The sequence below is a fragment of the Rhincodon typus genome, chromosome 24 (assembly GCF_021869965.1).
Source record: "Rhincodon typus isolate 14 chromosome 24, sRhiTyp1.1, whole genome shotgun sequence".
Taxonomy (NCBI): domain Eukaryota; kingdom Metazoa; phylum Chordata; class Chondrichthyes; order Orectolobiformes; family Rhincodontidae; genus Rhincodon; species Rhincodon typus.
Genome location: NC_063355.1, coordinates 5,603,697 through 5,628,146, shown reverse-complemented (window position 1 = coordinate 5,628,146; position 24,450 = coordinate 5,603,697). Strand labels below are relative to the sequence as shown.

Sequence of the window (24,450 nt, the reverse complement as noted above, 5' to 3'; positions counted from 1 at the left end):
GAACAAATAGCTCCCATTCCTGGACGTCATGGTAGAGCGCAAGACAAATGGGGAACAGCAAACAAAAGTACACCGAAAAGCCACACACACAGATCAGGTACTGAACTTCAACAGTAACCATCCCAGGACACACAAACGAAGCTGCGTGCGAACACTATTTAAAAGGGCAAAAACACACTGCAGCAACACGGAACTATGCCAAGAAGAAGAAGAATACCTCTTCCAGGTTTTCAAGGATAATGGATATCCAAAGAATTGGATCAGAAGATGCCTACATGAACAGCATCAGAAAGAGACTACACGAACAGCATCAGAAAGAGACTACACGTCCCGACACACTCATCACACTACCCTATATTAGAAACACGTTGGAACTCACCACAAGACTCCTACGACCGTTGGGCATCAGAGTGGCACACAAGCCCACGTCAACCCTACGACAAGTGCTCACCCGAACCAAGGACCCACTCCCAGCCATGGACAGGACCAATGTCATCTACAAGATCCCCTGCAGAGACTGCGAGAAACACTACATCGGACAAACAGGAAGGAAACTAACAACAAGAGTACATGAACACCAACTGGCTGCAAAAAGACACCACCAGTACTCACTCATCTCAATCCACATGGACAAGGAGAACCACCACTTTGACTGGGACAACACCAAGATCCTGGGACAGGCTAGGCAGAGACAGGCACGAGAATTCCTAGAAGCATGGCACTTCACGAAGCATGCTATTAATAAACACATCGAACTCGACCCCATATACATTCCACTGCAAAGGAAAACTGGAAGTGAGGCAATCCATCTCAACGGACCCCAAAGTTTAAAAACCAGGCGGGAAAACACACCAATGCTTCATCGGAGGCTGCACTGAGGATGTTACCAAGCATGGTAACGAAATGTCTGCGAAACAAGAAACCAGCTCGGCGAGCCAACCAACCTCAACAACCTCAACACCCACAATCCGAGCTACAAATCTACTCCAAAACTTTAGATTATCATTTCCAAATTATTTTCTATACTAACCTTTTGTGATTCTTACATGAGGACACCCAGACCACCCCAGTATCTCAGAGCTCTGCAATCTGTCACCATTACGATAAAATGCTTGTTTTTTTTCCTTCAAAAATCGACAATTTCACATTATGCTCCATTTGCCATAAGGTCCCAATCTGCGTCATCCTGCAATCATTTCTCTATAATAGCTAGTATTTCGCACTTATTTACTGTATTTTTTGTATTCATACTATGAGTTTATCTTTATTTTTTGAATGCTATGTGCATTCAGATACAAAGCTTTTAGTTTCGTCATGTCACTATTTTTGTAACCTTTAGCTTTGTCTGTTGATTCTGTCTTCAATTTGTATTCTCTATCCTATCCTTTCATGGTCAGTTTATCATTGCCTGTCTTAGTACCTTTCTCTCATGACTTAGCTGTATTCTCTGACTTACCACATTTTCCTAGATTTGATTTCTTGTCCCCACTATCTAGTTTAAATTCTCTCTATTTCTCTCTTTATATAACTCACTAGAACACTAGTCCCAATATGATTCAGGTGTAGACAGTCACAGAAGTACAGCCTCACTTTCCCTAGTATTTGTGATTGCGCCTCACAAACTGCAGCTCACTTCAGCCAAACCAGTCTTCTCATTTCTCTGGGTATTTAAACAATATGCACCATTCAGGATGCAAAGTGGTGAATTAATGACCTCCTCCCATCAGTCCATTGAAGTAGTCTAGAATGACAGGTCAAAGATGTACTGGTTGCAGTTATGCTGGTTGATATGTTTCACACTGTGACATACTGAAGCACTTTGGGATGTCTTGAGGACATGAAAAGTATGTTCTTCTTTTACCAATTGCAGTTATGGTTTTTCAGGTTCACAGGTTTAAATTATACTCGGTGACATTATGGGGGTTAACATCTTACTGGTGGAGGTAATACTGTTTGAAGCTGCATTGTTTGAGGTTATGCTTGTCAAGTTAACAATAGTTAAAGTTACAAAGTGATCTGACTGCAGCTATTGATTATACAGCAATTACTTGCTGTTACCTAGCAGAGCACAAACTCAGCCCTTCATTGAAACTGTCAACATGGATTTGAATAGTTTGTCCATTCACTGTCTGTGAAGGGGTCCACCTGTCCAGTCAACTTCTGATTTGATTATCAGGGTCTTTTGAACTCTGAAGGTCAACATTTAGGTATAAAGTTTGAGTTTCTGGGCTCCTCCCTCACAATCTACAATTCAGTTGCAACCACAAGAGGGGAGCATGTGGTGCCTGCTCTTCATTTTTCTATTTGCTGGTAAGAAATGTGAATGATAAACAAATGCAAGGGGACTGTTTATGCAGAGTATTGTGTTTTATATAATCATAAGCAATTTATCTGAATATCTCTTTAAAAAACAAGACTGAGTGCAACAACAATTTGAATTTATAGCACCCAGTGTAAAACATCCTAAGATGCTTCACAGGAATGCTATCAAACAGACTGCGAGATCAAGACACATAGGGAGATATTACAGCAGAAGATCTAATGTTTGATTAAAAGGTAGGTTTTAGGACATTACTTAAAGACATGAGAGAGAGAAATGTGAGGCAAAAAGTATTAGAAAGGTAATTCTAGACCTTAGGATCTTGGTAGCTGAAGGCATGGTAAAGCGATGAGAATCAGAGATGTGCATGAGACCAGAATTGTTGGAGCACAGAGTTCTTGCAGTTTGTAGGGCTGGAGGAGGTTACAAACTTGGGAGGGATGAGGAAGAATTTAAATACATAGATGTTAATTTTAAAATCAGAGTGGCGCTGAAACAAGATCCAACGTAGGTCAGTGAGCACATGAATGATAATTGAATGCATTTAGTGTGAGATAAGCTACAGGCAGAAAAATTTTGGATTAACACGGCTTACAATAGGTGCAAAGTGGGAGCCCGTAGGTATTATTGATGTGTTTCCGCAACAGATGAGCTGTGGCAGGTATTGGCATTACTCAACAGAAAAGGTTTGGGAGCAGATTTAGAGTTGGAAGTTCATATCAAAGTCAGAAAGGATGCCAAGGTTGCAAACAATTTGGTTTAGCCACAGACCCTGACTAAGGAGTAGGATGCAGTCAGTGGCTGAGGAACAGCTCTTGTGGTGGGAACCAAAGGCAATAGATTTTTATTTTCCAAATTTAATTGGGAAATATTTCTGCTCCTTCAATAAGCGCTATGACAAATTAGAGACAGTGGAGGGATTGAGAGAGAATGGTGAAGGTGGGTGTTGTCAGTGTTTAATTTCAACCTGAAGATGATGCTATTGACAAGTGGCATCCTGTAGATAAGAGGTGACAACAGGCCACAGATCTTTGGGGAGTTCCAGAGGTGACAGTTTAGGCATGTGAAGAGAAGGCATTGTAGGAGATTCTCTTTAACATTACTGGATAGATAGGAATGGAACTAGATAGATGAATGCAAACAACCTATAGATTTCGGCAGCTTTTTATATCAGTTATGAAACTAGACTCCCAACGTTCTCCACTTGTCTCAGTAAGATTGATAATATTTGGGTACACCTTTATGGCACCTGACCACTTTCTGGTGTATTGATGTTTGAACTGAGGCAATAGTTGTTAGCTGGTTAATATGCCACACAAATACACCTGTGCCAGGTACCCAAAAATAAAACAGAAAGTTCAGGAGAAACTCAGCAAGTCTGACAGCATCTGAGAAGGGACATCTCAGTATCTGCAGTATTTTGGTTTTATTTTATTGTGTCCGATGCCATTCTGATGCTAATAAACATATGCTTGGGTCGACCAACGAGGGTTATCATGACAGAACCCCGACCTAGCACAGACTCTGCAGTATTACTGCTGCTGCATCAGGTGTGACCAGCACACTTTGTCCATATCAGTAGCCTCTGGTTGGTATGATCCAACACTGCAAAACGCAGTGCATTGACACATTGAATCATGACTGAAACTCAAAACAACAATGTTGATACGTTATTGTAAAGCTGTGGAATATTACTTAAGGCATACGACTTTCAATCTTGTCTCAAACATTATCACCTCTAAAACAGAAGACTCCACTCCTATGAGTTCATTATCCAGGCTGACACACCAGTGCAGTACTGTCAGAGGTGCCATCTTTTGGATGAGGCTCTGTATGCTGGATGTAGAGAAAAGTAGCAAAATGCTTTCTGCTACACTGGCAAACAGTTCATCCTCAAAATCATCCTTGAAGCATTTTATTCATTCATGGGTTGTGGGAATCACTGGCTGGGTCAGTATTAATTTCCCGTATCTAGCTACCCTTGAGAAGATGGTTGAGCTTCCTTCTTGAACAGCTGCAGTCCATTTGGTGTAGGTACACCCTAAATGTTGCAAGAGAGAGATTTCCAGGACTTTGACACTGAAGGAATATCAATATATTTCCAAATCAGCATGGTGAGTGGCTTGGAGGAAACTTGCAGTTGGCAATATTCCCACGTACCTGCTGACCTTGTCTTCCTTAATGTAGTGGCTCTGGAAAGTGCTGTCTAAGGAACCTTGGTGAATTATCTCGTTATTATCTGAATTACTGTTGTGAGAACATGCTGTGCTCAAATTAGTCACTATGCTTCCCTAGTTTACAAGGTGAGTAGAATTAATTAGCTGTAAGACAATGTGGAATATCTTGAGACCATGAATCATAGAATCATGAAAGATGCTGTAGAAGTGTGAGTTCTGAATATTTTGAAATTCCACCTCTCAGTGTGGAGGATATTCAAGCTAATTGTCCATTCTGTGTTTCAGGTGCTCTTGGAGAACGTTTTCAGCCCAATGCTATTTGGCAGTTCCGTAATATGATCAAGTGTGCTGTTCCGAACAGCCGTCCTGTATTTGACTACAGCGATTATGGATGTTACTGTGGATTTGGAGGGACTGGATCTCCTGTTGATGAACTGGACAGGTGACATGAGCTCTTCCATTTACGAGGGATAGGTAATGGAAGATTAAAAGTCTGAATAAAATGTAACCGGAAATTTGATTAAACTCTCTAACTATGTGTCAATCATCCATGTCAGAAGAATGGGTAAAGTATCTCAGTTTTTAAAAATTAATTTTTGGGATATGGACATCTCAAGGAGGGCTAAGTCCTGTCTCTAATTACCCTTGAAAAGGTGGTGGTGAGATTTATGTTAAGGTATTCCTACAGCGTTGTGATGTTAGGAAATTCCAAGTTTTTGACCCAGTGATGTTGAAGGAATAGTGATACAGCTCTGCATTTCTGGCCAGGCCTACTCATGCCAGCCTTCTCAGCCAGAGACCATCTTCATAACACTGGCTCATGAGGGGACATGAAGACACAGTTCCATTTCAGTGTGTTCGTAAATTAGTGTGATTGAGATATGTCAGTAAGTGGTAGGGAAGCAGAATGGCAGATCAGTGGGATTTTGTGTGTGTGTGTGTGTGTGTGTGTGTGTGTAGTGTGGCATGGTGGTAAGTGGATCGACTGGCTGAGTGGCATGTGGGTAGGGTGGAGACAGAGTGAGGTCGCAGGTGCTGAGAGTGGCAGGTGAGTAGTGTGGATATTCAGGTCAATTTTACAGGAATCAGGAAGTTGAGTCAGAGTTTCAGGAGACAGTAGAGTGGTGGAGTCTAATCAGATTGGATCGTGAGGAGTCAGGAGGTTTGGGGTGAGCTGGGAGGCAGGGATGGTTGGTTGAGAGTTGGTCAACTGTCTAATACTTCCCGGATAGCTATCCAGGTAAATAAGTGGGAACTGTTTCATATTGCTAACCTTAACCCATAGGTGGAGACATTTCACAGGGTCTTGGAGAACTGGAACTTTCCCCAGTGGAAGTTCAGACTTCCTGGGCAATTCCCACAATTCAGTGTTTTTGGACTTCTGAAGAGTCCTGACATGTACCTCTAGTCATACTGGCTCTGACTATGCTGAGATGAGTGGATCTCAGCTAATATCTTAAATGGGAAATAACCTTATTAAATCCCCATTATAAATGATCTTTAAAACAAACAGGGAATGTAATGATGTACAGAAATATAATCAAATATTGTCAGAAAATGTTATGGTGGGAACTCAACTGGCCAAAGATGTATAATATAAAATGTAAAGATAAACTGGGGTTTTATTCAATTTATCTTGCTGATTGTGGGCTGCAAGATGAAATTTTATAGGACCGTTCCTTTTGGAGATGAAAATGATTGGGCAGGATCGGTGAAATAATAGATTGCAGCTGCTACTTTGAAGAAATAAATTTGCTCAAATTTATCTCATCTGATTTTATCTCCTCCTTTGGTGTCTGCAATAAAGTCAACTTTCTGTCTCCAAGTCTAAATTTTTAGAAGTTTCTGAAATAAACTGGATGGATTTAAAGAAATATAGAGAATAATTTACTGCCTCAAACTTAGAAGAGAGGTGGTATTTGGTTTGGGAAGCACATATTCAAGTGGAAATGTATGGGCTAGGGACCATGTACCTACCTCTGCCCTGATTACATTTGGAGTCGAAAGGCTTATAAACAGCCATACTGCCAATCGAGACCCTTAATTGGGCAATGATTCCCAATTAAGAATATTATTCCGCCATTGCTGAAAATCACTCAGCAGCAGCTGGGGGGATTGCCATGTAATATGACTGAAAATAAAACACTGTTGGAGTTGCTGGTGTACTTCTACAGGATTAGGTGGTGATGCAATTTCTCTAGTTTAAGGCCACTCAGTATTTGAAGGAGTCTGACATCAGGAAGGATGGGTCCCATTGAGAGCCATCCCCTGAACTTGCTGCCAATCCCTCTCCATCCCCCCCCCTCCTCCATGACTCAGTCTAGCTATCATTCAGCTATGGTCTGAGTTCCTCAATGATCCCCTACTCGAGTGCTGTTGAACTCTTTACCCTAGCTACAACCAAGTTGTATGTGACTGTCTAACAAAGCCGTGGTTGTAAGCGTATTATACTGAAACCTGAGCTTTTCATGGGCTTCATAAGTAAAACCAGAGAATATAAAAGCCAAGAGGTTTTGCTAAACCTATATAGAAAATTTCAATAAAACAAAGAACACTGGATGCTGGAGATCTGAAATACACAAAACAGAAATTGCTGGAGAAACTCAGCAGATCTGGCTACATCTGTGGAGAGAAAACAGTTAACGTTTCAAGTGCAGTGACCCTTCTCCAGAACAGTTCAACCTCACTGTAACTACGGTTTCAGATTCTGTGCACCTGATTGATGTGAGGGCAAGGGATAAAGGGATGATGGGGAGTTAAAAAAGGGCCTGGCAACAGAAGAGGCACTAAGGTCCATGATTTCTCTCCCTGGCTGGTGGGTGAGACCCTCATCTCAATTAAATATTACTCGTTTGTTTCCACTCAGATTTTCTCCCTTCATCTCTTAACATTATTTGGTGATAATTAAGTATCTGGTATCAATGATCATTTTTCATATGGAAGCCAGGACAGTGAGTATTGAGAGGTTGTATGAGCTTGGGTTCATCTCAGGCCAACCTTGTCCTTGCTTGAAAGAAGAAGGATTTTCAACTTGTGTGCCTGGACAGCAATCAGGAAGCAGAACCCTGTCTGAGTTTTTACTTTCTAGCCCAGGGTGCTGAGGCCTCACTTCCTCAGGCTGTGACTTGGCAGTTCTTAGGTGTCTGAAAGTAGGAAATCAGAACAGGCTGTTATTAGAAGCATGAGCTCTGTGGTTATACTATCAATAGTTTGTTCTGCATGCCAGACAGCTAAGTGTGGGCTGTTGCAGTTGGCTGAATGGTGCTGAGAGTAATCACATCCAATAGGGTTCAGGAGAACTAGTTCTCTGCTTGTTATCCTCTGTTCCCTTCTATTGTGTGTTACTTTGTCCTGCAGAGAGGAGAATATCAGTTGGCATTGAAACAACAGATTGAAAGCTCTCCTTCTGTGCTATAACCATGGAATGATTTTTAGGCCCACTCCACAGCTTGAGCAGTTAGCCTAGGTTAGTCCTCCAGGGAAGAAGGACCAAGAAGTGCACTGACAGAAGTAACAGACACATAGGAAATATGAGCAGAAGTACACCATACAGCACCTTGAGCCTACTCTGTCTTTCAGTACAATCATGAATTATATTCTGCCTGAAGTCTTCCATCTGCTCCCCATATCTCTTGATTTCTTGAGAGATCTACAATGTGGCATTGTCCCTACCTCTGGGCTACAAGTCCTGGGTTCAAGGGCCACCTACTGCAGAAGCATTTCATAACATGCCTGAGCAGAGTGATTTTTTTTTAAGAGTATCTAGACGTCACCAATCTATCTCAACCTTATATACATTTAGATGGATGTTGAAAGTTTATTTGATAAAGAACAGAGGGTGGGGTTCTTGTGGCACAGTTATAGTGTCCCTACCCCTGGGTCAGGAGTTTCACTTGCTCCAAATGTGTATCACAGCATGTCTGAACAGGTTGATTTTTTAATACAAAGTCTATAAGGCAAAGTTTAGCTGGTTGGACCAATATTCATTGGAATTACAAAAAGGAACAAAGGACTTTTCCAGAGACAACAAGGTGCAGAGCTGGATGAACACAGCAGGCCAAGCAGCATCATAGGAGCAGAAAGGCTGACGTTTCGGGCCTAGACCCTTCATCAGAAATGGGGGAGGAGAAGGGGGTTCTGAAATAAATAGGGAGAGAGGGGGAGGCGGCTAGAAGATGGATAGAGGAGAGGATAGGTGGAGAGGAAACAGACAGGTCGAAGAGGCGGGGATGGAGCCAGTAAAGGTGAGTGTAGGTGGGGAGTTAGGGAGGGGACAGGTCAGTCCAGGGAGGACGGACAGGTCAAGGACTTTTCCAGGTATTCTTGCTCTACCAAAACCAGATTAACCAGTCATTTATCACATTGTTGTTTGGTGAATCTTATGTGCAAAACCATTGCTATGCTTACTCACAGAATAGAAGTGCTGCAATTCATTGTACATAATGTCCTTTGATCAGGATCTGTGCTTTCTATCGTTACCTGCTCTGATGCTAGATCTGGCCTTTGTAAGTCTCAACTGAGATGCACCCACTAAGAGCCATTTATAACATCATTTCTGAATCTGAAATCAACCAGTTTGGGTTAATTTGAATTTGTATCTTTTTGAAAGGAAGCCATTCAGCCTGTAATGTAGGCCCACAGCCTGGACTCTTGGTGGCGACAGTGAGGTGTTGGCTGCAGCTGTGGCAGAGTGGGGACCCCTGACTGTGGTAGGTTGGAAGCAGAGACTCTTGATGGCAGTGTCAGGTCGTCAACTGACAGTGTCGGTGCCCAAAGAAGGGACTCCTGGCTCCAGTAGGCCCAGTGCAGGGAATTTTGGAAGCAGTGATGGGTCGTTGATTGCGGTGGTGTTGGTGCCACAGTAAAGACTCTGGCTTCGGTAGACCTGGAGCCAGGGACTGTTGGTGGTGTCAGCAAGACAGCGGCAGCATGAGGAGATGGATCGCCTCAGACATCATTGTTGTTGTACCTGGAGTGGGAACTCCTTGAGGCCAACCTTGTAAAGACATTGCAGAAACCCTAGAAGCATGTTTCAGACACTGGTTGATGAAGGTGAACTTCATTTAAATACTTATTATTCTTTTGTAACTTAAAATGGCGCCAGTTTGTGGTGAAAAAAACACTTTTCACTGTATCTCCCTAGATATACGTGAGTATAAAATCATTCGCTGATTTCTGTGCCAACTCTTCTGTGCCAGAAAACTATTTTCAAATCTGCTTCTCAGGTCTCCTGAAGGCCAAATATGTCACTTTATTAGAAGGGCACCAGGGATCCTCCAGTTTCTCTCGTATCGAGCCATTGTTCTTGCAATCAGCTTACACAGTGAAGGCTAACAAGCTATTTGATTTTGGGAGCATCACAACTGAGCCCAAAGGGAATTGTTCACTAAGGATCACTGGATAGTAATCAGGAGTAGCAACAACCATCCCGAGCTCACAGCACTGAAGCTAATTGCCTCAGTCCCACCAGTGCACTGACTAATCTTGTAGAGACCTAGGATTTAACCTGGAGCCTTCCTGGCCTGTGTGACTCAGAACTGCAGTGGATCCAACATTTACTCTCCCTCCTATTTACACACATTTAATTTTCTTCCTTCCCTGATGTATAATTCTCTGTTCAAGAAGCAAATATAAGCAACCAAGTTCCTGTCAAGATCACTCCTAGCTACTTGGATAAGGGGAGAAATAGTGGTTAAGGTAAACCCCTCTTCAAATTCCAACTGTGGGAAGCACCTGATTGTTGCCAACATACTCCTTGGTTTTAGATGCCTGAGGATTGCAAAGAAATCAAAGCACAGAAGCAATCCATTCAGCCTAATTGGTCGATGTAAGTGTTCATGCGGTTTATCTTAGATTGTCCAATCCAATTAAAACATTTTTTCATTCCTTTCTCCCTCGAGATTGGAAATGCACCTCTGTTATTTTCATCAACTACTGCATGTGGTAGCAACGTCAACATTTTAATCACTTCTAAATTGTATATTCAATTTATTATTTATGACATAGTTTTGGTCACCCCCTACAAGTGAAGACATCTAGCACACCGCTTCATAATTTTTTAAATGGATCCTCCATGCCCCCTTGGTTTTTCTTTTCTCAGGAAATGGGATTGCTGAATGTAATCTGAATGCAGAGTTCATATATGAATAGCTTTTCACAGCAATGGGCAAGATTGGGTAGTTGAGATGAAGGGAATTGTGGACATTAAAATGTACTGCAGCTCCATGCAATAATAGGACATGGCAATGGTACTCAGAAATAGTACTTTTTTCTGAATTTATCAATGCCAAATTATTTGCACCTACTTTATGGCTAAACATCATTTGACGATGTCTGAACCTGAATCTCGAACCTAACCCTCCCTCTCCTGATCCCTTCTCCCGCCTCCAACACACCCCCTCCTCCTGGACACCACCCCAAGGCCTCTTACCCTCCCTCAACCTCTTCATCACCAACTGCCGTCGAGACATCAATCGCCTCAACCTCTCCACCCCTCTCACCCAGTCCAACCTCTCCCCCGCAGAACGTGCAGCCCTCCGCTCCAATCCCAACCTCACCATAAAACCCGTGGACAAGGGAGGCGCAGTTGTAGTATGGCGCACTGACCTCCACATCGTGGAGGCCAGATGCCAACTCTCCAACACCTCCTCCTACCGCCCCCTTGATCATGATCCCACCCCCAAGCACCAAACCATCATCTCCCAAACCATCCACAACCTCATCACCTGAGGTGACCTCCCACCCACAGCCTCCAACCTCATCGTTCCCCATCCCCGCACCGCCCGCTTCTATCTCCTTCCCAAAATCCACAAACCTGACTGCCCTGGTCGACCCTTTGTCTCCGCCTGCTCCTGCCCCACCGAAATTATCTCCACCTATCTCGACTCCATTTTCTCCCCCTTGGTCCAGGAACTCCCTACCTACGTCCGTGACACCACCCACGCCCTCCACCTCCTCCAGAACTTCCAATTCCCCGGTCCCCAACACCTCATCTTTACCATGGACGTCCAGTCCCTATACATCTGCATTCCCCATACAGATGGCCTAAAGGCCCTCCGCTTCTTCCTGTCCCGCCGGCCCGACCAGTCCCCCTCCACTGACACCCTCATCCGCTTAGCCGAACTCGTCCTCACCCTCAACAACTTCTCTTTCAATTCCTCCCACTTCCTACAGACAAAGGGGCTGGCCATGGGTACCTGCATGGGCCCAAGCTATGCCTGCCTCTTTGTAGGTTACGTGGAACAATCCCTCTTCCGTACCTACACTGGCCCTAAACCCCACCTCTTCCTCTGTTACATTGATGACTGTATTGGCACCGCCTCGTGCTCCCACGAGGAGCTCGAACAGTTCATCCACTTCACCAACACCTTCCACCCCAACCTTAAGTTCACCTGGACCATCTCTAACACCTCTCTCACCTTCCTGGACCTCTCTGTCTTCATCTCGGGCAACCACCTAGAAACTCGATATCCATTTCAAGCCCACCGACTCCCACAGCTACCTAAAGTACACCTCCTCCCACCCACCTTCCTGCAAAAATGCCATCCCCTATTCCCAATTCCTTCGCCTCCGCCGCATCTGCTCCCAGGATGAGGCATTCCACTCCCGTACATCTCAGATGTCCTCGTTTTTCAAGGACCGCAACTTCCCCCCCTCAGTGGTCGAGAACGCCCTCGACCGTGTCTCCCGCATTTCCCACAACTCATCCCTCACACCCCGTCCCCGCAATAACAACCAAAAAAGAATCCCCCTCGTCCTCACATACCACCCCACCAACCTCCGGATCCAACGCATCATCCTTCGACACTTCCGCCATCTGCAATCCGACCCCACCACCAAAAACATTTTTCCCTCCCCACCCTTATCTGCTTTCCGGAGAGACCACTCTCTCCGTGACTCCCTTGTCCGCTCCACACTCCCCTCCAGCCCCACCATACCCGGCACTTTTCCCTGCAACCGCAGGAAGTGCTACACTTGCCCCAACACCTCCTCCCTCACCCCCATCCCAGACCCCAAGAAGACTTTCCACATCAAGCAGATGTTCACCTGCACATCTGCTAATGTGGTTTACTGCATCCGCTGTACCCGTTGTGGCCTCCTCTACATCGGGGAAACCAAGCGGAGGTTTGGGGACCACTTTGCAGAACATCTACGCTCGGTTCGCAATAAACAACTGCACCTCCCAGTCGCGAACCATTTCAACTCCCCCTCCCATTCCTCAGACGACATGTCCATCCTGGGCCTCCTGCAGTGCCACCACGGTGCCACCCGAAGGTTGCAGGAACAGCAACTCATATTCCGCTTGGGAACCCTGCAGCCCAATGGTATCAATGTGGATTTCACAAGCTTCAAAATCTCCCCTCCCCCTATCGCATCCCAAAACTAGCCCAGCTCGTCCCCGCCTCCCTAACCTGTTCTTCCTCCCACCTATCCCCTCCACCCACCTCAAGCCGCACCCCCATTTCCTACCTACTAACCTCATCCCGCCCCCTTGACCTGTCCATCCTCCCTGGACTGACCTATCCTCTCCCTAACTCCCCACCTACACTCACCTTTACTGGCTCCATCCCCACCTCTTTGACTTGTCTGTTTCCTCTCCACCTATCTTCTCTTCTGTCCATCTTCTATCCGCCTACCCCTCTCTCCCTATTTATTTCAGAACCCCCTTCCCCTCCCCCATTTCTGAAGAAGGGTCTAGGCCCGAAACGTCAGCCTTCCTGCTCCTCTGATGCTGCTTGGCTTGCTGTGTTCATTCAGCTCTACACCTTGTTATCTCGGATTCAGATGCCTGAAAACTGAGAATGAAGATTGGAATTTGAACCTACAATTTGGATGCTGATTGTTTTAAAGTACAGACTCAGAGGGACAGTTACTCACAGTGACTAAAGTGATTCTGCCTCTGTATTAATTCAGATGCTGTCAGATCCATGATCACTGCTATGGAACAGCCAGCAAGATTAAGGAATGCCGGCCAATCTATGACAATCCCTACATCAAATTGTACAAATACTCCTGTTCTAGTGGCAGGATCACTTGTGGCCGTAAGTATTTCTCACTTAAAATTCTACCATTCCTAGTCTGAACCTGTCACAGAGGTACAGTGTCTCAAAGCTGCTGTTCAAAAAGCAGTTGAACACTTCTGTAATTTTTGTAATGTAAACAATTTTAACTGAACTAAAATAATTTTAACTGGACAATTTAGCAAAATACTGCAATGATAGAGCGTGGTTACAGTAATCCACCTTGCTGCTTCACAGCCACGTGATCCCGCATTCCAAATGACCCTTGACCCCATTCAACTTAGATTGACCCAAACTGTCTGTCCCAAAATCCTGTGATATACAAAATCCAGCTTGGCCTCATTTTGCCATTTTGCCAGTTTTGTGACACACTCTTAGTATTTTCCTGAGCAATAAGTCCTCACCACTGGGCCATCCTTCAGATGTGAGGCTTTCTTGTGTGGCTGTTTGACCAAGGGAGACATCACACTTGTGTCTAATGTTAGCCTAATTTGAGATCTGATTACTGGCTAATGATCAGGAGAATGGGTCCCAGTTGCAATTTCCTCTCCTATGTTCAGGTTGCAGAGGCTGTTTATAACTCGAATTTCTTAGACCTTAGAATAGTCATTGATGGCAAACCCGAGCTGATGAGAGCTGAGCACACTTCACCACACAGTGAGACATGCTGGACATGGATAACATGTATGATGTATCATAATCAACATTCAGTCTCTATATGTGCAGCAACCTGGAATGTAGGCACTGCACTGATTGATTGATTACCCAATAGCACAACCCTTTCAAACCTGGACCCGTGTCAAACACTAAACTTCATGGCATTCAGCACAGACCATCATAACACTTACATGATAGATGAGAAATCAAAGCTGTGACTCACACAGGACCCTTGGAAGTATGAATAATTGTTCCCCTTCATCCAGTAGTGGCCTTTGTATTTTTTTTTGCTACTAATGTCAACATTATTGAGGTGCTGAAGTTCAATTTGCAAGCCCCTACATCCCTATGGGATGTAGAAAATCAGTTTTGACCAGCATCTGGCCCCTCTGCATGCAGAGCAAATAGGCAATGAATTGATTGCAAATTGAATGTAACTGTGCTTTGCAAGTCACTACTACATGTTTTTGTTGCTGCAATGTTGAAGCGATTTGTGGCACTAACAAGGCAATTAACAAGCATTATGGGGAGGCGTTGGCCTAGTGATATTATTGTTAGACCATTAATCCAGAAAGTCAGCTTATGTTCAGGGGACCCAGGTTCGAATCCTGACACGGCAAATGATGGAAATAATAGCTGGAATTAAGAATCTACTGACGACCATTAAATCATTGTCAGCTATCAGGAAAAACTCTCTTGGCTCAGTAACGTCCTTAAGGGAAGGAAATCTGCTGTCCTCACCTGGTCTGGCCTACATGTCATTCCAAACCCACAGCAATGTGGTGGACTCTCAACTGCACACTGAAATGGCCTAGCAAGCCACTCAGTTTAAGGGCAACCAGGGAGAGGCGATAAATGCTAGCAGTCAATGATGGCCAAGTTCCATCAGTGAATAAAAGAAAACTCTGTTAATTGGCATCTCGCTACTGCCAACTGAAAATTTTGCCATTGGTGCTTGTGAAAAGCATACAATTTGCAGTAAGATGAGCTTGACATCGAGAGAGACCTCACTCGACTTCTCGTCTGATTCTGTCACATGTCTCACTATAGCCCACATTGCTCAGACCCTTATAATATTCCATCCTTACCTTTTGATTGTATGAAAGAGACACAATGGTGGAATGCCCTTCATCTGTGTTGTAAACATCTGTTTGATATAATCAAACCTACAATTCAAAGAAGAAAATTATTGGTTATTGCCAGAAAAAGGCCTTATAATTGGAGGAAAAAAGGTGCACTTAAAGTGCTTCGATATGAAGTTTGTAAGTATATGGGACAGTAATTTATTCATACTACACAAACTGGTGTTGTTGTTGCTAAGTCCATGCATGATAAAGTATTTTTTTCATTGGGTCTGTTATATAAGGTTATAATTTTGAAGGCATTAGTATTGATGTTACAGTAATTTCCACACAATCTGATCATGTTCCACAGTCTTTGAGTGGAGGCAGCTGAGATCTGCATGAGAGGAGCAGGTGTGTTCTGCACAGCTCCTGATAGTCCAAAATAACTATGACCAATTAGTTAATGTAATCTGTACCTATTGGTATCAAATGATAAACTACTTTGTTATGCAATTCATTAAGACTCATAAATGGTCTATGCTCTGATTATGAGATAGGCTCCAGGTTCAGGATAGAAAATGATACATTAGGGGCTCTTGTGGTGTAGTAATAGTGTTCGTACCTCTGAGGCAGGAGACCTGGGATCAAGAACCACCTGCTGTAGACTGTGTAATGACATCTCTGAATAGGTTGATTAGAAGATGTCTAGAGAATGAAAGATTGGTGGCAGCAAACTATCCAAACTAGAATATGAGCAGTGAGCAGTGGTATCAATGTGAATTTCATTTAGAGACCCCTGCCACTCCCTTGGGTTCTGTGGAGAAAAAAGTAAGAAAATATTCCTTCAAGAAAAGTGAGTTTACTACTTGAAGTGGAGAATACATACACAGTCAGCAACTGAAATGTGAATATCGACAAACTGTCAGCAACAGTCATGGGAGCTGTAATCCAAAGCACTAAGATGCTAGTAAGAGGCACAGAGAGAACAATGTAGGCTAGGAAAAGAAAAAAAAAGCCAGCTATACTGAGAAGAGAATGAAATCTTAAGAAGGAGGCTCTGTAGGGAATGGTTGAAGTAACGTTAGAGATGCCTGAGGGAAATGCAAAGACCAAGCAGAGAGAAAAAGGGAATGAAAAAAACATTGTCACTGCTCAAAACCAAACATTGCTGTCACTGTGCTTAGACTCCATAATTAGAATGTCCCCAGCTCATGGATAATACACTAAGTTGTGAAGTGCCATATCTTTTCCATCAGCATGCTTCAGGCTTTCCACAATAGGTAGGCACTACAGATTCTGGGATATCAGAGATACAAGAATTGCAGATGCTGGAGTCAGAGTCAACACAGTGTGGAGCTGGAGGAACACAGCAGGTCAGGCAGCATCAGAGGAACAGAAAAGTTGACGTTTTGGGTCGGGACCCTTCATCAGAATTCTGGGATATGTTTGGAAATACATAATAAAACTTTGATACAAACTGATAAGATTTCTTTGGAATTTTGATTCTTGTTACTTTGCTTTCTGGGGGCTACCTGCACTGATTTTATTTACTTTGATTATTTTAAAATAATGGAGAAAGGAATATTGGTGACAGAAAATTACCCAAACCAGAATAAGATAGGGTTGTGGAAGAGTGGGCAGCCACAGTACTGAACAAGAGTTTCTTCACTGGCTTTTCATTTATTCAGGCTACAATGACAATCATGGCAGTGTTTGATTTCGAAGTCTCAACTTTTTAAAGGAACATCTACTGTGCACCTGACCCCACAAACTAACTGAAAAATTCAAAGCAGACCCTGATCAATGGCCCTAACTGGATTTTTAATTATCTTAATGAATTATCTTCCACTTCTGGGTAGATAGCCATTCCTCATCATATCCGACTTCCAGGAACATGATTGGGAGTCAGGACCATGATGGGGAACCAGCGCTCCAATTAGTATCAGGAAATTTCACACCTATCCCAACACAAGGACCAAAATCCTGCCCCATGTAACTGTTGGATCTATTTAATCAAAACCATTCATTTCTAATAATTTATTATAATTCACCTATTTTGTGATGAATATGTCACACATTCAGACATAATTACTTTAGCTTCATCTTTATATTTTCCTGCTGTCACTTTGGAACACTTTGAAGCTGAAGGCAATGTACTCATGAAAAGAACGGATTAAATTTTAGCATCTGTCTATTCAGAATCATCTATTTTTCTGCTCCTATTCTTCCAGCTGATATGGGACCTTGTAGTGTATGAATTTGATTCCAGAATGTTTCGCAGGAGTTTAGAGAATTGTGGTTTTGCGGGAGGATTTTCACTCAGCTCTAGATTGTTGTTTTCCTTATTTATATAACACCCGAGTTTGAAAAATTGGTGACATTAATAAGAATACTTTACCGAAACAACAGCAACTCCAACAACATTCTCATCAAGGAGAACCTCACAAATTACCCAGTAAAATATCATAATAAATAACATCACTATACTCAACTATGTTTTTGCAATGATATTTTCATCTTCTCCAAATTTCCTGTTCTTGGTCAACCACCGACAGATTAAAGATAACACAAGAAATGTTCCAAACACAGTTTAGATCTGTTACCATTTGAAAAGATGGGTCAATTCTCAAATTGAAAACCCTTCATCTGAGCGTGGAGTCTGAAGATAAAGATGGTTCAATGTAACAGGTATAATTCAAAACATGGGACTGCTGACACCTTTCCTGCAGAGGTTGTAAATTTGGTTGCAACCTATGTATGAGTATTCAGATGGCTTGAAATGGATGAGAAATTGCCAGTGGTGATATTATTCAATGAGTGATGGGCATTTTTTTCTGTATTCTTTTCATGGAATGTAGGTGTTGCTAGAAAGACCCTTGTTTGCTGTCTATCCCTAATGGTTTTTGAACTGGCTAGTTTGCTAGGCCATTTCAGAGGGCTGTTACAAGCTAGATTGAGTCAGGATGGTACATTTCCTTCCCTAAAGTATGTTAGTGAACGAGTGGGTTTTTACAACAAAGAAAAGCTCTCATGGTTACCATCACCGAGCCAAGCTTTATATTCCAGATTTATTAACAAAAGTTAAATCCCACGAGATACCATGTGGGTTTTGAATCCATTTCAACCAGAGCTTTAACCTGGGACTCTTGTTAGTGAAATCAGTAACATTACCACGACAGTACCATCTCCATGAAGCCTGAGCAGTCCTTTCCTATTCCAAACAATCATTCCTAAAGGCTTACACCTCATGTGATTAGAAATGAAAATATGCATTCAATCTCCTTTAAAGTGTATCAGAGACTTAACAGGACAGATAAATGTAATGTGTCTTTTGTGTTTGACTAGTTGGTATTCGGGACAATCAGTTACAGACTTTGCACCAAATGGAACTGGCCTCTGTATAAGGGCTCATTCCAAAGTGGTTTGGAAATTGTTTCTTTCTCTCTTCTGCAGCTGGTAACAGTCCCTGTGAAGCCTATATCTGTGAGTGCGATCGGCAGGCAGCTATGTGCTTTGCTGAAGCCCCATACAATGAAGATTATAAACATCTGGACACAGAGAAGCACTGCATCTAAAACAGTACACTATCAAATGGTGAAAGAGAAAAATAAAGCTTGATCCCACTTAGTTTTCTATTCCATTTCTTTGTATACAGTAAAGCCTACTCAGACACTCCAGGAAGGTTAACAGTTTCAAGATCTCAAAATAAAACTGAGAAGCAGCCCTGAATAAACCCAAGACCTCTGATAATGGTGACTTGAATTTCAGGACTTTTACTTTAGTTTGTGCATCACATTCCATATTTCAGTTTAAATTTATACAAATACTGTTCCCAGAGAACTGATGCAGTTCCAAAATAAAGAGTTCTCAACTATGCAGTATAACTACTATCGACTCACGCCAAACTCGGAAAAGCCAGAATGAATGAAAGATGCTATTTTGTGTAGGCTGCTGTCTGGCTTGCCATGTGACTCACTGCGATGTATTTCTAGCCTGAGTTCTATTTTGAAACATTTCTGAAGATGCATTACAGCCTGAAACTATCAAATCATCTATATGATGCTGTTAACTACCAGTTGAAAATTCTTGAAAGTCGTGCATTTGGTTATTTCTCCAATATAAGCTGATTTTCAGAGGCCAGGACATATAATTATTGCATTTCTATGCAACACACAGAGATTGAGCTGTCATGTTATTGTGGAAGATGTGAAGAGAGAATAAAATAATTAAAATAAAGGGATGGAAGGAAAAAGGAATAGTGAGGATTAGGTATATATAGAAAGAAAGATTTACATTTGTATGGCACCTTTCATAACTGCAGGAGTTTACAGGCAATAAGGTATTTTTGAAGTGTGGTCACTGTTGTAAAATAGAAAATGCAGCAACCAATTCGCATACAGCAAGCTCCTGCAAACAGTAAATAAATTGATCATCAGGTAATGAGGGCAATATTCCTTTAACACTTTTGTCCATTTTGACCCACATTAACAAAGTATATTTGTAAAATAAATTCAGTGAAACTGAATAATCTTATATATAGCATAGCAGATTAATATTCAGAATCTGCAATTATCATTCTAAAGATTTCATAAACATCACCAGGAACAAGTCAATACCTTCCTGACACCATGTTTAGAAATTGATTAAGCAACAAATACACATTAACTATATTAAGTACTTATAATTTGTTGTGCACCACAGAAGCTGATTGAACACTTCAGGCCATGTTGTTCCAAGACCCCTCAATACAAAACTATAATTCCCCTACGCTTTTACTGCTGGGCTTTACTGAGGTAAATTAGCCAGGGGGTTCCGCAACAAGTACTCTGGTAACACTGGCCATTTGTGTTTGTATGGGGGTTTGCACCTAAGCTGTTTTGAGATCGATCAGCTTCTCCCTAAAGACTGTTCAATCTGTATTGGTATGTAAGAGAGAGCACAAAGCCGATTGTTAGCTGGAAATTACCATAAAGAAAGACTAACAGGTCGGGACCCTTTTCTCCAGAAAAGGAAAGCCTGAAAGTGTGGCCTAATAGATGTTTTTGAAATTATGAGTTTGATGGCGTGGACATAAAGAAAACATTTCCACTTATGTAGGACACTAAATGTAGGGGGAATGAATAAAGACAGCTGCTATCAAATCCAATAGGGAATTCAGGAGAATCTTCTTTAACCAGTGTGTGTATGGTTAGAATGTGACATTTACTACCACATAGTGTCGTCAAGGTGAATAGCATTGATAAATTTAACGGAAAGCTAGATAAACACATGAAGCAGAGAGGAACAGCAGATTATACCGATAGGTTAAGTGAAGGATCGCAGAAGGGCCCTCATATGAAGCACAAACCCTGGTACAGAACAGTTAGGCTAATCAGAGATCAGTTAGGCTAATTGCCTGTTGTCAACTTATGGAAATCTAAATCGGGAAGGTGGTAGTATAGCGATACTGTCACTGGACTAGTCATCCAGAGACTCAGTCTAATGTTCTGAGCACACAGGTTGGAATCTCACCATAGTAAATGATTACATTTGAATCACTGAAAATCTGAAATTAAAAACAAGCTTAATGGTGACCATGTATCCATTGTTGATTGTAGTAAAAACGCAGCTGGTTTACTAATGTCCTTTTGGGAAGGAAACCCATCATCCTCACCTGATCTGGCCTACAGGTCACTCCAGGCTGACGGCAAAATCGTTCACTTTTAACAACTCTCAGAATTGGCCTTACCAAGCCACTCAGTGCAATTAGCAACAAGGATTGGTAATAAATAGTTACTCAGCCAGCCATGTGTACATTCCGTGAATGAAGTTTTTTTTAGCTTGGACTGGGGAACTACTCTCATCCTCCCTCTCCACACTTTCCCATCATCAGATGCACTACTTTAAAATAAATCAAAAAGGACACAGAAACATAGGAATTGCTTGATGAGAGGCCCACTTGGTTTGCCTTTTACCATCTGGTTGGGTGTGTGATACAACGCTATGACATTAAGTATAACAAGTGTGACTCTTTCTTATTATTCAATCTTTCAGTTTCATGTCCCTTAATCCTTCTTCTGGATTTTTTTTTATTCATTCCTAAGATCTGGGCATCATTGGCAAGGCCAGTATTTATTGCTTATCTCCAAGTGACCATGTTGACGATGAGCCACTTTCTTGAACTGCTCCAGGTGGAGTTCTATAGGCGCACCACGTAGAAAAACCCATCTGGTTCACTAACCTCCTTTAGGGAAGGAAACTGCCATCCTTACCTGGTCTGGCCTACATGTGACTCCAGACCCACAGCAATGTGGTTAACCCTGAACTGCCCGCTGGGCAATTAGTGATGGGCAATAAATGCTGCCTGGTCAGCGATGCCCTCATCCCGTGAATGAATAAAGAAAAAAAAAGTGCTGTCAAGAACAGCAGAACAGGAGTAGACCATTCAGCCATCAAGCTTCTACTGTCATTTAATACAATAATGGCTGATTGAACACTTCATTGTCTTTTCTCCAAACTATTCTGTTAGACCTTCACGTCATTGGTAATCAGAAATCTAGCAGTCTCTATTTTAAACATACTCAAAGGTACAGCTTCCACAAGCCCTCTGGGATAGAATATTCCAAAAAATCACAACCCTCTGACAAAAAAGAATCCTCAATCCTAAATGGCATTCCCCTTATTTTTAAATGTGCCCCGAGTTCTAAACTCCCCAACCAGGAAAACATTTTACCTGCATCCACACTCTCTATCCTTTAAGTGCTTTGGAGGTTATCATGAGATTCCTTTCATTCTTTGAAACTCTAAGATTATAGGGACAGTTTATTCAATCTCTCATTGTAGGGCAGAGAGGTTAGGGAGAGACTTCCAGGTTTTTGATACAGTGATAATGACTTGCAGCTGATGGTGGTCCCATGTTAGTACAGCTGCTGTTGTCCTTCCAGATTGGACGTTTGGAAAGTACTGTTAAAGAAATTGTATAGCTGCAGTGCAAGTCATTGAAGGTGGCAGGGCAAGTTGAGAGCATGGTTAATAAACCAAAAGAACTGCAGATGCTGTAAATCAGGATCAAAAACAAAGTTGCTGGAAAAGCACAGCAGGCCTGGCAGCATCTGTGGAGGAGAAAACAGAGTTAACGTTTCGGGTCCGCTGACCCTTCCTTAGAACTCATGGTTAATAAATGGTTAATAAACCATTTGGTATTCTAGGTTTAATTAATAGGAGCACAGAGTACAAGAGCAAGAATGCTATGTTAAACTTATAACAGACAGAAAGTCAACCTCACCTGGAGTATTGTGTCCAGTTCTGAGTGCTGCATATTGGGAAGAATATGATTGATTGATTGCCTGTTGTCACATATGGAGATACAGTGAAAAGTATTGTTTTGCATGCTATACAGGCAGAGCGTATCATACAAACTGCATCAGGATGGCAAAATGGAGTGCAGAATACAGTGTTACAGCTGCAGAGAAGGTGCAGAGATAGAGATCAGAATTAACATTTGAAAGGTTTGTTCAAAAATCTAACAACAATGGGGAAGAAACTGTTCTTGAATCTGTTTGTACATGAAGGCTTTTAAGTGCAGAAGTGGTTGAGGTGGATGACCCAAAGAGTCTATAAATGGAATATAGACAGGTTAGGTGAGTGGGCAGAAACTTGGCAAATGGAATATAATGTGAGAAAATCTGACATTATGTATTTTGGCAGGAAGAATTGAGGAACTGAGTATTATTTATATGGAGCAAGTGACAGCGCTTAGGGATTAGGGAGTACTCATGCATAAATAACAAAACAATCTAACATACAACTTCAGTGGGTAATAGAGAAGGCAAATGGAATGTTGGCATTTGTTACAAAGGCAATTAAGTATAAAAATAGGGAAATCTTGCTTTAACTATACAAAGCACTAGTTTGATCACACTTGGAATACTGTGAAAAGTTTTGCTTCCCTTATCTAAATTCAGGTCAAGAGGAAGGCTTTTCACTAAATATCATCAATACTCATTCTTTTGGGAAATGGATCAGCTGTGGGAATAAGCATGAGTCTTATCAGTGTTTAGGGACTTAAAAGTATTTGTGCATACAGGTTAACATCTGCAAACTTTCACGGGTGTTGACTGATTTTTCACCACTAAACTAATGGGAGTGTGGGAGGGAAGGTAAAAGCTGAAACTCCAATTAGTTTGCAAGAGAGAACAGTTTGCAAATAGTCTGAGATGGGCTGATTATATTCGAGAACTCCACATTTCATTTCAAACCAGTTTTGAATTTAATTTGTTTAATCAGCTCACTAATTTCACCCAAAAGTCAAGAGTAGTGGACTATCAGTGAGGAGGACATGGAATAAATGGGTTCAAGGGACAATTATATACATTGTATTGCTGAAGTCATACTCAGACCGTCACTACAAGTGTTCATCAAGATAACGTCCTAGGCTCCTACCAACCTTAGCTACTTCATTCTGTCAAGATGTTGGAAAATCAGTTAAAATGTAGCAGGAAAATAAAAGCCATTGCTAAAGTGCTCTGAATTCAATCGGATAGACAGAAGTAGAACAATATGAAGCCAATCACTTGGTACTGGATGGGAAGGGGAGATATTGGAAGAAGATGACAAGGTCAACCATCCCAAATATCACAGAGAATGGGTGAGGGATGTAATGCATCACAACTCAATCAAGCTCCTTCCTTGAACATTTAGTATGAATCCACTTCCATACTACAGAGGTCATGTACAAGGAGCTGCAAATTCCCTTTTGATTCATTTGATGTTACATTTTCTCTGGATGGATGAACTTGTGAAAGTTCAAGCTCTCAATGGCTGCCTTCTGTCGATAGTTTAGGAAATCTTTGAGTGGTACTAATTTCCCTTTGCTTCAGTGGTTAGTAAGGTTCCTGATGACTGAGTGCCTCACAATATGACAACTCCTGTGCCTGTGCCCACAATTGCTAAATCAAACAGGAAATGCAGGACACATATTGGTAATACTCCTGACAGTTATCAAACTCATCCGGCATAGCATCAGGATTGTGAGGGCTGGTGAGCCAAGTTGGTTAGATATCTTGAATGTGATGCAGAATGGTGTCAATGGCACAGTTTCAATCCTTGTAATAAGTGTTGCCCATGCTTGTGGAGTACTGACCTGTGAGCTCCATGCAATCAATTGATGCCTATGGACCTTTGGGACTATGATGAATGAACTGGATCATCATGACCCTGCAGTGATGGACACC

The 24,450-nt window shown here is 42.2% G+C and overlaps 1 protein-coding gene across 1 annotated transcript; it reads left to right on the top strand.

Moving 5' to 3' along the window:
• Positions 1-2,245: 2,245 nt before the first annotated feature.
• On the top strand, positions 2,246-18,865 carry LOC109915753 (phospholipase A2, minor isoenzyme-like). The gene is made up of 4 exons (XM_020515423.2): positions 2,246-2,310; positions 4,783-4,939; positions 13,411-13,538; positions 18,692-18,865. The coding sequence occupies exons 1-4, from the start codon at positions 2,277-2,279 to the stop codon at positions 18,811-18,813; spliced, it is 441 nt and encodes a 146-aa protein (XP_020371012.2). The 5' UTR covers positions 2,246-2,276; the 3' UTR covers positions 18,814-18,865.
• The last annotated feature ends 5,585 nt before the right edge of the window (positions 18,866-24,450 follow it).